This window comes from Platichthys flesus, chromosome 6, assembly GCF_949316205.1.
Source record: "Platichthys flesus chromosome 6, fPlaFle2.1, whole genome shotgun sequence".
Lineage (NCBI taxonomy): Eukaryota > Metazoa > Chordata > Actinopteri > Pleuronectiformes > Pleuronectidae > Platichthys > Platichthys flesus.
In genome coordinates this window covers 23,832,873-23,846,656 of record NC_084950.1, presented here as the reverse complement: position 1 = coordinate 23,846,656, position 13,784 = coordinate 23,832,873, and the positions used below count along the sequence as shown (strand labels likewise).

General features: G+C 40.0%; 1 protein-coding gene across 1 annotated transcript in view; it reads left to right on the top strand.

The window, feature by feature from the left end:
- Window positions 1-2,083: 2,083 nt before the first annotated feature.
- The window catches only part of cftr (CF transmembrane conductance regulator), a 40,694-nt gene continuing 28,993 nt past the window's right edge, over window positions 2,084-13,784 (top strand). Inside the window, exons 1-6 of the mRNA XM_062390413.1 lie at window positions 2,084-2,373; window positions 3,375-3,485; window positions 7,425-7,536; window positions 9,938-10,153; window positions 10,663-10,752; window positions 13,188-13,351. Coding sequence (XP_062246397.1) covers window positions 2,321-2,373; window positions 3,375-3,485; window positions 7,425-7,536; window positions 9,938-10,153; window positions 10,663-10,752; window positions 13,188-13,351 — 746 coding nt within the window. The 5' untranslated portion in view covers window positions 2,084-2,320. The remainder of the gene's footprint in view (window positions 2,374-3,374; window positions 3,486-7,424; window positions 7,537-9,937; window positions 10,154-10,662; window positions 10,753-13,187; window positions 13,352-13,784) is intronic.

Here is a 13,784-nt window from a genome sequence, read left to right as displayed (position 1 = left end):
TGTTCACACATTGGGCTTGACTGTCATCCACCTTACACTACTGCTTACTTGTCCTGTTCACATCTTTTCAATTCTGTTACACTCCACCATGTCAACGTTTTATTTGAATAATAATGATTTCATAATGTAATTCATTCCATTCCAAGATCTTCTAACCTTTAATTGAACAGGTCAATAATGATCCAGAACAAATGTTAAACCTGTGAAGATGTAAAGGGCCTTCTGAGGATTTCATATTTTGGCAAATTATAATCTACATACCATATCTAATTAAACTTAATTAATTTACTTATTAAATTAATTTTTTCCTTGCTGTGACTTAGTGGATATAAGCCACCATTATTTCAAAATGGTTTTGGTAAACTCAGTTTCCAGGGTTTACACCTAGCTCAAACTTATGGAGTCTAATACAATTGTTTTACTATAAATCATAAGTAAGTGGAGGTTCTGATGCATAGTTTGAAAATAACTAATATCCCTGTATGATAAAACTGATCGTGAAGTTTAATCAGCGCTGAAGTACTGAACATTTTATCCCTCAAGGCATGGATTTGTTGTTGCACTGTTGTATTGTGTGTTCCTGATAAACTGGCAACTGAGTGTGTCCTGTGGATATGCCACACTTGAAGATAAAACCTTGTCTGGCTGCAAGGGACAGTAATCGTCCAGTAGAGGTCACGCTTCCTCTGAGGAAAGCTTAGCACACTTCTGTCCCATAGCAATAATGACTCAAAGTTTAGCAAACCTGTCTTAATGTGATTCTATCTCAACAGCTCTACACAGCTCGGTATCTTGTTTTATCCCTTTGTCACAATAACCAGCTCCTTTTTGAGAAGCAGGAAAAAGAGACACAAACAAGGACAGCATGTCCCATTTTGTATCAGTGCAGGGATTAATTGCCCCTTTTTAAGTGTTTGACTCAAATGGAGACACTGTAGGCTGAGATTTTCTTTATAGGTAGTTAAGTTTTATTGAAGAACATTGTTGCAGTTTACTTACGTAAGATGTAAAAAAACAAAGTAGAACCTCAATCTATTTCAATCTTTTAAAAGTACTTTCAAATGCAATTGCCAACTAATGGGATGTGAATTTGTTAATAGTATTAGAAATTCCTTAAAAGCAGCATTTTACCACCTTCAAATTCAACAGGATCATATGTTATCCCTATGCATTTGTATGTTTAATGACCTGTATCTGTAATTGTGTATGTATTGCACTGCGGCCATGTGATTGGATATTAATAATTAAGATTAATAAGAAGGTGTACAGGTATTAAAGATGTGCCTGGTGAGAGTTGCCTCCAACAGATTTACCCAGCATGTGGCTCACTCTTCATATGTGTACTGGTGAAGTGCTGACAGTGAAGATGAGACACAGTTTGTGTGTCGAGATACTCCTGAACCAAAGACTTACCGTATTCTCACATTTTATCACTGTTCCCTTTTGGAATGTCTGGCGGTTTTGATCCTCCCTCTTCTGAAACTGTTCGTAACCTGAGGCTGATAACAAAGTTGCTTGAGAGTTTAAATGTCCCGGAACTGTTCTGCTTTCTGCTTTCTGTGACTGATGTGAGGGGAAATAAAAAGCCACACAATAGTTCAGTCAACCAGCAGCAGCATCTGGGATATCTTTACATTCTGCTATTTCCATTATGTTCCTTTTGATTAACATATAAACAAGATTGTATCTGCATACTTAATTTGAGAGATTGCTAATTAAGGGACCTGAGATTTAGAGTCTGACTTTGTTTGCTTTCAATTTATTTTGGATCTTATTGATGGGACATATTACAACCGTTTAACTTTTAAATGAGAGCAAAAAGAGAAATTGTAAACAAAACAAAAATCTGAGTGAAATTAATGATGTCAATAGTGACTGCTGAAGTCTTAATTGTTCCCTGCAATGGGTCAATATGTTTGCTCAGGTGGTCTCATTGGATCAGCTGGGCCTCTGCCTCCTCCACTTGTTGCCACAACATGCAACGTGTGCTCGTCAGCGTGGATATGACGTGGGTGTCCGCGCGTTTTGACGAGCCCATAAAGGATGGACTGTCCTCCCAGTGTCACACTGACGGAGAGACGAGGCGAAGACAGCCAGGGCCGAGAGAGGGAGTGGGACCAGAGGAGACGACCCACAGAGGATTGCAATACCTGAACAGTGACCTCATATCTGCCGGACTCCCGCAGTGAAGTGGAGGCTGGTGCTGACGAGTAGCCTCTCCAGTGCGTGGGAGCGGAGCCACTCAGGGGACACACACAAATGAGAGACGCGCACGGACACGACTCAGGTGCAGAGAAAGCAAACTGGCGGCGCACTTAGGATGCAGAAGTCACCTGTGGAAGATGCAAACTTCCTCTCCAAGTATTTCTTCTGGTAAGACGCGTTCTCTCTTCATCCATCACCCGCGCGGGGCTGCGGTCGTCACAGGACGGTACAAAGTGCAGACGCTGCTCGTATTATCACACTAACAAATCACCAGGACGAAAGACAGAGATCGAGCCCGAGTCACTATGAGAGAATCTAATCGGACATGGGGAATATTTTAAACTCGTATGATGTGCAAGAAATATTAAATGGTTTCTTTAAAAAAAAAGAAAAATCGGTGTAACTGAGGTGGTTTTACAGGTTATAGCTGTATGAAATCCTAATTACACTCGTGCGTATTTTTCGCTCATTCCATGCGTAAAATGCGCAAAATATGATTGTTGCCCCGATGTCCTGAATGCTTGTTCCAGAACTGGTCAAGTGGAGAAGGCTCAATGGGGGCTTTTGCTAAGTCCTCAATATCTGTGAAACGTGGTACGACTGATTCACATTTAGCACAATATTATTAGCCTTAACTTTATAACTTAATGTATAGATATAGTGGGAAGTTAATGGGCCACTATAATTTTTTTTAAGAAAATTCCCTGTGGTACTGTCAGAACTCCTGTGCTTCAGTGTTTTTACCTGAATCATATCATCTCTCTAATTTAGTACTGTATAATGGCTGCATGGATATATTCTCTTCTCACATACAGAAAGAGACAGACCGCAAAAGTCAGATGATGTAAATTACTGTGTGTCAACCAGTTTGGACAGTAGAGGCAAACATCTGACCGTATCTCCCTTCTCTGTCATTAGTCTGACTGTGAAACCTCAGGGATTACTCACTTTACAACTAACACCACTTTACATTAAAGCTCCCAGGCGCTCTAACCCTGGTTTCAATGCCAAGGCCTTTTCCTGTGACCACAGACACAAATACATTACATACGCTTTATAACTTTCAGATATCTTCAATTGACAAACATGTTTTTAATGTATTTTTGATGTGCATGCTGCTTTGGATTCGATGAACAACATTCTATCTTATCTGGGTTTTTTTTGTTCAGGTGGACGACGCCGCTGCTCAGGAAGGGTTTCAGAAAGAAATTGGAGCTGACTGACGTGTACAAGGCTCCTTCATTTGATCTGGCAGACAACCTCTCCGAGAGACTTGAAAGGTGAGTGCGGATTACAGTCAGCTCGTGTTTTTGATTTAACTTTTTGTGTTTACATACCAGCATTGATTGTAAATTGTCAATATATATGCCAGCATGGTGTTGCAGGCAGAGGTAAGAAGAAGTGCAAGCCGCATTGGATAAAGACTCTCTTTGGGATTCTAAAAGAATGCATTCCTCACTATAAATGATAGATAATGTAATTCCTCCTCTTAAAAAAATCAATGATGTCAGTCCCTCAACAATAAAAAAGTCTTTGAAGAGGTCATTTTGCAACAATATTCTTACTTGTTTCTTAATAGTGTGAATGTTCTGAAACTTAACTGCTTAGTTGTTTTATCTCAGGCAAATGGTATGCCTTTATTTAATATATTTACTGTATTTAATGTTTTTAGTCAAAGTTTGGTTTGATGCCGCAGCACCTGTAATCCTAAACATATTTCTCCCATGGGATACAATAAAGAAACCTTAAAGGGATAGTTTACCGTAAAATGAAAATTCACTTGTTTTGCAAGTTTACCCATTGTGGGACTTATAAAGGACTTCTTATCTTCTTATCTATTCATCACTATGCAGATGGAGGGGTGGGTGAAGTGTCCACAAAACACTTAAGGAGTGTCAGGGGTAAACAGCGTTGCAGCCAAAGTGACCTCTTCTTCCGACGAATTAAAACAATAGAAACATACACCACATGCCTTCATACTGATCATATCGTTTTTTTAAGCCTAAAATTCCACCACCAGAAGCAATGATGCTAGCTGACGTAGTGATGCTAACACACCCTGCACGTCCCCTTCGGCGAGCGCCTCCGTGCAGTGTGTGCAAGCAAACTTTGTTTAAAAGAAACCATTTCAAGTCGACTATGAATATCAGGGTATGCGGAAAAAACTTGGAAGATACGAGCGTATGGAGGCATTTTCTGTTCGTTTTTTTACTGATATCTGAAGAAGGGGTCCCCGGTAACTTAAATTGTTTTGGATTTGTCTGAAACACTGTTTACCCCTGAGACTCCAGAAGTGTTTTGTGGACACTTCACCCACCCCTCCATCAGTATAGTGGTCAGTAGATAATGAGTGAATATTACTTTTTCTGTGATATATCCCTTTAACCATTAACTTTAAAATCAGGCAGCAAACCAGAGTGGCAGCAAATTGGCTACCACTCTTGTCGGTAGAAAAGCACTTTGGGAAATCCTAATCTAATATGTGCATCAGCAGCTACTGTGAAAATGTAATATTTCTAGTTTAATGAATATGTCGAGAAACAATAACCCACAAGTCTGCAGCCTTGATCTTTTTTTTCTTTTTTTCGTACATGCCCTTCACATGTGTTTACAGTTGCAGACAATTGGCCTCACTTCCCTCACAGTGAAGTTAAAATATGGGCTGGCATTTAAACAGGGCTAGACATAAACCAAACCTGTGTGTGCCATACAAACATCCAGACAAGATGATGGACCAGGTACACACCTCTTTCTTTCTTTGTCTTCTGCTTCTGTTTATGTTGCGTTTTCTTCTTCCTGACTATCTCCTCACTGAACCCCTTTTTTGAATGACCCATGTTTACCTTCTCTATTTTATCTTTGTCATCTTATTGTTAGTTTAAATCTAGTCACCTTCAAATTAAATGTGCTTGCATGACAGGAATCTGATGCCATTCATATATAAATCAGTTCACAATTGCAGTAAAAAGCAAAGTATGTTATCTTTGAACATACCTTTTTCCTGTCCTTCTGTGATTTTATCTTTCTCATCTGCCTCTCTCTCTGACTTCAGTTTTCTCTATACACACAATATATATATTTTCCAGATGCCAACTTTATTTTCTATTCCTCTTCTTCATCGTATTTAATTTGTACGAATTGATTACCTCTTTTCTTTTATCACCTCTTGTCTCTCTCCTCTTTTAACTTTTCCCAGTTGTATTGTCCTCATGTTTTGTCCTTACAACCCCTCTTCATTCTCTATTTACTTCACTGTATCTCTTTTATTCGTCTCCCTTGGATGGCCTCTGTCCTAATTTTTGCAGCATTACAGCAAAGGCCAGATCCATGATGATTTATTTTTTCAAGAAAAAGTCAGTTTATTCTCCTATTCTTATATTTTCATTTAATTAAATTTATTATTACCTTGCGGACACCCACAGCAGTGTCCCAAGTTGGCCTTCCCTCTTGGCCATCCAGGGGCCAGCGTCAGGCTAAACGGTGCCAACAAGCCAGCTAACGTATATGGGTGTTAAAAAGGCGACCTTTAAAAAGGTCCAAGAGCACACTGGGTGATGAATGAGCAGTGGTGGGTGATTTTGCTTTCATTATTCCGATCAGGCAAACAGTGAGGGCTTCTGGGAAAGTGAACTTTAGCTTCCATTAAAACATGTTGTGTACCACCGGGCCCTTTATCACCCGTCTGCTACAGTTCAATTCTAAGAGCTTTGCTGTGAAGTAAGGTTTTCATCAAGTGTTGACCAAAAACATAGATTAGAAATCGAGTAATTAAAAAATAAGCATTTCAGGTGATGTTATTATTAATTACATTTTAATTTAATTTAATTTAATCAGTTCAGTTTGTGTGTGTTATGCTCTAACGAAACACTAGACAACATTACAATTAAACATTGTTTGAGAATTATGTTTCTTCAGTTATTTTGCTAATTTTTGTTTACAACAGGTCGTCACTAGAAATATCTGAATTCTATATATGCCTATTCTAGTTCAGCTATCACTGTCTTGTTACTGATGCACAGATATTAGATCCAAGACCTGAGTTTCAATTCACTTCACCATTTACTTTATTATTATTACACTTAAAGTTTGCATGGTCTGTGATCATGCAAAAGAACATATTCACAAAATGTAATTACAAGTAGGGAAAAGGGCGGCAAGTGCTAATGAGAAATATGATACCTTATTAGATAAATATTTAAAAGGTTCAAATAGAGTTTTAAGACAGTTATTGCAATAATTATATTTGATTGGGCTATTTATAACTCGTATAGTCACTTCATGGTGTATTCATTAAAACTCAACAAACTAAATGATAAAAATATTATTGTTTTTCTAATACAGTTTTCTGTGTAAACAAGCACTAGAATGTTAGGTCTGACATTGCAATGAAAAGGAAATACTGAGTTTTAGCTGTATTAATGCAGAAACTGTATTTAATGAGGATAGGTCATTGCTGTTACTGGCTCTGATTAGTCACTATTGATGCCGATATGGATCTAAGGAATAGGTCTGTTTGTTTATATCTTATCACAATGTGTAACTTACTTTCTTACTTAGGCCTTTGAAGATTTTGTTAACTTGGTACGGTCGTATACATAATATTCTGTTATCACTCTTCCTCATTGCCCCCCCCCCCCCCCCCCACACACACACACACACCCTCAAGTTCTCTCTCCTTCTGTTATCCTTTCTATTCCTCACTTCTTCTCCCATCACTCACCATTGAACTGGTCAACCAGGTTATAAATGGGCCTTGGAGAACAAGTCAGCTACTCACTGAAGCTGTAGCTGCCTGCAATGCCAGTTTTGTGAAGTTAATCCAACACTACTGTAACATGCCTGCAGGCTTTCATGGGCAATATCCAATATAAATGTCTGAATCAGCTGTAAAACCAGGCCCTATATGCCCAAAGGAAACCCTTCAATATTAATTTTGATCAAATCATATACCATTTTCTCAGTATATTTGTCTTCCTCTTCAACTAACAAAGAATTTCCTTCAAACTCATAATAGAGTAAAGCACTCCAGCTCCTCGTCCTGTGACTGAATTACAAGCCAAACTTGTGGAAAGAACTCGCTGGGCAACTGGCCTTTTGCCAAAGTACTAGTAGTGGTCAAATAGAATGGCCACAGACAAACTTTGCTGGCATTTGGCTGCTGGATGTGTTATTCCCCTGCACCTTTTTTTAACTGTGTTGTAACTCTGTCCTCCCTGCAGAGAATGGGACAGAGAGGTGGTGTCAGCCAAGAACAAGCCCAGGCTGATGCGAGCACTGGCCCGCTGCTTCTTTGGCCCCTTCGCCTTCTTTGGTGTCCTCCTCTATCTCGGGGTGAGTCTGTCAGTCCTTTTTGGAGGAAGCGGAGGACCTGGTGTTAAGTCTAATAGAATGGATCATGCCTCTGGTTGTAGCCAAAATAAACTGCAAAAATGAGGCAGATGTAATAAAATATGAATTTTAATCAAACATTGATGTAGCATTGGCGACATCAGCAATTGGAGAGAGCACTAAAGTGTGAGAATTTGTATCCTATAAATCCATTTTTTTTTACATAATAATTACTTGATTCCCTTTAATATCACAAATATATGTTTTGTTAATCTACTAATAAACAGTGTTAATGAGACTATTGTATAGTTATATGATTGAGTTACATCGCAAAAGCTGGTTTAACAAATCTTTATATTCAAATTATAATCTACATTCACTTTTATTGTTATCATAAATCAAGTTAGTTTAATGTCTTCTATTTAACCATTCTGAGACATGTATTCAGACAAATATCATCTTAATGAACAATTTAAGTTACTCACAGAATAATTGTGATTTGTTCACATTAAGAATGATCAAATGTTTGACAAAGGATGTCCTGATGCAAAAACACAATACTGTATTGAATAACAGGTCGTCATTAGTTTTACACATTCCTACAGTTACCATCTGTCCTTGTCACACAGTGTGGTTTCAATGCCAGTTCCACCTGTGTGTGTGTGTGTGTGTGTGTGTGTGTGTGTGTGTGTGTGTGTGTGTGTGTGTGTGTGTGTGTGTGTGTGTGTGTGTGTGTGTGTGTGTGTGTGTGTGTGTGTGTGTGTGTGTGTGTGTGTGTGTGTGTGTGTGTGTGTGTGTGTGTGTGTGTGTGTGTGTGTTTTGTCTCAGTGGAGAGGACTACAGAGCGACAGTGCTTTGACGTTCAAAGTATGTCACACCATAGTGTCACTGCCCACCTCACTGTCCTGGGCTTATGGGAAACAGCCATTGCGTAAGTTAGTACAGTTGGAGTTGGTGGTCATGACGACAAGAATGCCTGTTAGATGTTAAAGAGGCTGTGTGGGAAAACAAAAAAGCTTTGCAAAAAGGTTATTAGTTGTCAAGTGCAAAATGATGTCATCCTCTCATCCTCTCATCGTCATCCGCTTATCCGGGGTCGGGTCGCGGGGGGAGCAGCTCAAGCAGGGGGCCCCAGACTTCCCTTTCCCGGGCCACATTGACCAGCTCTGACGGGGGGATCCCGAGGCGTTCCCAGGCCAGTGTTGAGATATAATCTCTCCACCTAGTCCTGGGTCTTCCCCGAGGTCTCCTCCCCACTGGACGTGCCTGGAAAACCTCCCAAGGGAGGCGCCCAGTGGGCATCCTTACCAGATGCCCGAACCACCTCAGCTGACTCCTTTCTAAGTAAAGGAGCAGCGGCTCTAATCCGAGTTCCTCACGGATGACTGAGCTTCTCACCCTATCCCTAAGGGAGACGCCAGCCACCCTTCTGAGAAAACTCATCTTGGCCGCTTGTACCCGCGATCTCGTCCTTTCGGTCATCACCCAGCCCTCATGACCATAGATGAGGATAGGAACGAAGATCGACCGGTAGATCGAGAGCTTTGCCTTGCGGCTCAGCTCTCTTTTTCGTTACAACGGTGCGGTAAAGCGAACGCAATACCGCCCCCGCTGCTCCGATTCTCCGGCCAATCTCACGCTCCATAGTACCCTCACTCGCGAACAAGACCCCGAGGTACTTGAACTCCTTCACTTGGGCTAAGGACTCATTTCCTACCCGGAGTAAGCAATCCATCGGTTTCCTGCTAAGAGTCATGGCCTCAGATTTAGCGGTGCTGATCCTCATCCCAGCGGTGCTGATCCTCATCCCAGCCGCTTCACACTCGGCCATGTCATTGTGTTCATTGTATATATGACATTTTCTTCAGCTGTACCTAGTTGTTAGTGTTTCCACATGAACTACTCCAGTGAATTGAATGAAATGATAAGATAATGGTCTACATATCACAATATATATTGTAATACATAGCAAAGTCTGGATATGATAGATACAAATATTTAAATGATTAAATAAAATAGGATTATTCACATGTTAGATGTATTCATTCATGATTTCCATTTTGAGGCATCTTGACACAAAAAGTTGGAATTTTAATAAGATTTGTTATTATTATTATGGGGAGAGCGTGGCCTAGGGGATAGAGCGGGTTGCCGGTTCAAATCCCACTCTATCCAATCTGCATGCCTAAGTGTCCTTGGCAAGATACTGAACCCCTAAATAGCCCCTCATAAATGCTGAGTGTTCTAAAAATGTAAGTCGCTTTGGATAAAAGCGTCAGCTAAATGACATGTAATAATGTAATATTAACATGTACTGCAAAGTGATTGGTGTAACAAATTAATATGAAAGCAGATTAAATCAATGAATCAATTTTCTGTCCCACTGCCTCATCTCTTGTTGTAGGAGGCGTCTAAGACAGTGCAGCCACAGCTTTTAGGTCGTATCATCGCATCCTTTGACCCGTTCCATGCTCCAGAGCGGGATCAGGGATACTTTCTGGCCCTGGGCCTGTGCCTCCTCTTCACCGCCCGCTTCCTCCTGCTGCAGCCCGCCATCTTTGGCCTGCATCACCTTGGTATGCAGATCCGAATCGCCCTCTTCAGTCTTATATACAAGAAGGTAAGGGAGGGGAGGACTACTTTTATTTGTGTGTTACATAAATAAGGAAATAAAGAGATAAATATTCAAATAGTGACTGGAGGTCACTTTAATATGGATATCATAATTTTAATTCTTGCAAATCAGTTTTAGGTTTAACATATGTACTGACAAGTTTGAAAAAAATCTCCAACTAATTCAGCTTTCATCCTGCAAATGTACTGTTTTCAATTCTGAGATGTTGACATTTTTTAGTTATGGATTTAGAAATATTACAATAGTTGCCATTTAGATACAATCGAGAATTCAAGTTAAATGAGTTCCCTCTGAAGTTGTGAGAATTGAAACATCTCCCAGACCTTTTACCGGTGGCAGAGGCATTGATTAAATCCTGGGAGGCAATCTTCAGGCTGCTTTGAGGGGCGTGACAGCCTGGTGTCAAAGTTTTGTCATTTGTCACTTACTTCCTGCCACCCAATTCACTTTATCCCTTTGTGCTTCAACTGACCCCTGACCTTTGACCCTTTCAGACCCTGAAGTTATCCAGCCGTGTATTAGACAAGATCACTACCGGTCAACTAGTCAGTCTGATGTCCGCCCACCTCAACAAGCTAGATGAGGTGAGACATCACAAAAATTTTGTTAACTTGCTTGTACACTACAACAGTTTTTTCTTTGCATTACACAATCCAATGAATCGCTGCTTGGAGTCATGTAAGGTTCTGTCATACACTTGATGGCTCTGTTGAAAACTATAAGGAATGACGGTTGTGTTACCCTGCCAAGTAGGTTATGTTGAGATGAAATGTAATGTAAGGTGTCTGTTAGTTAGCAGGATTAGACAGATACTGGTCAAATTACTATGAAACTTGGTGGAAGCATGTGGGTATGAGAAAGAGAAGAACCCAATATATTTTGATTCAGATCCAGATGAGGGGATGGATCCAGGAATGATTCAGGGAATTATTCAGGGATCTAGATGAGAAACATAAGGCACATTTAGGGAACTGGTATCTAGGAGAGTGTGTACTTTGGTGCTGCTGGATTGACTTTAAGGCGACAGTCAGGCTTTGGCGGAAGTAAGTGCTCTATTGAGTGTCTCAATAGAATGTCTCATTACTGCATTTTAGTGTTCTGATTTTGATTACATTTTAAGTATGGTGTTCAAATTGAATACAGGGAAACCTGGTTAATTGTTGTCCTGTTTGCATGATCATGAGAGGATCTGGGTGTATGATGGTCTATGCAGGTGTATTGATTTCGCAAAAGGGTCATACTGTGGTTTTCAATGATTTGTCATATAATGTAACAATGTTGGATGTCCAAATGGAATGAATTTCAAATAAACATGTTTTAGATAGTCCTTGTGAGACAAAAACTCAGGCGTCAGATTTCTGTCATCTTCTCCAAGCACATCTATTTATCTCTAAATGTTTCAGTTCAGTACAGGGATTAAAGTTCTCTGTTGCTCCAACTTATTTCCCTCAGTTAGGGTCCAGTGGCCATGTACGACATCATTGTATAAACCCCAGAACTCACCATTATGATTTGTTGCTTGGGTTGTCAGTTTCATGTCATGTTAATTCAGGCACCATACGTAGTGGGTGCGGTTCTGTTCTGGGTTAGGGTTTTTACATAATTCTGCTGGATTTGGCTTTTACATCTCATCAGGGGTGTTATGCAGGGCGACAACACATTTCATGATCTGCATTGCCAAATCAGACTCTCATTTTCAGGAAGTTTATTATCATATAATTTACCGTTATGTTTTTTTATACCGTGAATATATATAAAAAAAATGTTTAATTTGAATCTGAATTCCATACTTTTTGGGTGCAGACATTTGGTTACCTGAAAAGAAAAAAAAGCCAACCAGTAATTTTCCACTCAAGCATACCTGGGAGACAATGACAGTTCACACCCTGACTGACTTCAGTGGATCCATTTTATTGCCACCACTCAGTGATGTGTTCTCCTTACTGAAGGACAATTGGAGGACATATAATCGGGATCAATACACACACATTCAAAAACAATTAGGTGTGTACAAAGCAAAGTGTTGAGAGAGACATTTCTTATTATGCAAGACAACATAGCTAGAGGGCGTGTGTGTGTATGTGCCTGTGTGTGTGTGTGTGTGGGTGTTTGTGTTCTGAGTCTCACTGAGGCTCTGAATGTGGAAACACTCTGTCACCTACTTTGAGACAATTATCACCTGGCCTGCATGTGGCCTGGCTATAGCACCACTGTCTCCTGGTGGGCGTTATCTAGTCTAGTTTTGTGTGTGACCTGTGTTTGTTAAAAGGAGGCTGGTTGATAGTCAGCAGAATTAAAGTTTTCACTTTTGAGGTGAGTGGATCAAACAGTAACAACTTATTGAGGTGAGAACTGTAAACATGTCTCACCTACAGAGCAGCTTATATTCATCAGCACATTGTTAGGTGATATTGATACATTCCTTCTTTTCTTTGTTTTTTATTTTCTACAGTCAATGCTACTGTACTTTCACATTGTCTTTCTATATTGCATTTGTAGTCTGTCAGTGTTATCTTATATACATTATATTGCAGTCTGCACATTTCATGTACAGCGATAATAACCCATCTATTAAATAAATACAAATAAAGAATCAACAAAACAAACAAAAAAAACATAGCGATAACAAAGCAGGACTGATGCATGTGCTGTAAATACCACAATCAGGCAATGTAGTAATTATATTTGATCATGAAGTTATTTTTTAATACTATAATGGTTTAATCCAAACAAGCTGTAGATTGTCTCCTTCCATTGTTATTGGTTAAACAAATTGCATTACTTCATTATATTATTTTTTGATTTAAAAGTAACGCATGATAATATCATTCCTACCATATGATCATGAATTATTTCAATTACAGAGTTTTTCTTGAACCTGACCCTTGACCTTTCTGTGATCAGGTGCAAAAGAATGTCTCCTTATCAGAATGTGTGAGTGTACTTCTCCTGTAATAAAAGTCAAATTCCATCTCACACTCATGCTGTGTGTGTGTGTGTCTGTGTGTTTGTATTCCAGAGCCTGGGTCTGGCACATTTTGTGTGGATCACCCCCCTGCAGTGTATCCTGTGTGTGGGTCTGTTATGGGAGCTGATCGATGTGAACGGCTTCTGCGCTCTGGCAGCTCTGACCCTGCTGGGTATCATCCAGGCCTGGCTCTCACAGAAGATGGGACCTCATCGGTGGGGAAGCACTGCCACACATGAACACAACATACAACATGAACCATTTACATAAGAAGCAAACCTAAATTTGGGATTATTCATTTCTCTAATGTCTTGCAGTCTATGTATCTACTTTGTGCGCCGTTAACGTTTCCTAAAGTAGTGGGACTATCATACAGAAGCTACGCAAGTCAGCTATAGTAATCAATCGCTCCTTGTTATGAATTTGGCCCAGGACAAACGTGATCACTATTAGCGGTGTCCACTGTACAAGAATGTTGTCGGAGGTGGAGGCGGCACGAAATTTGATGGAGGCGGCTGCCTGACAATTCTCTATACAGGAAAAACCCTGATAGTGGCCTAATGTGTCTGTCTATTTGTCTGCATGCTTGTGCATCTGCATGCACACAGAAATGTTAATTTATGCATTTGTGATGCTGCTTTGAGTAGG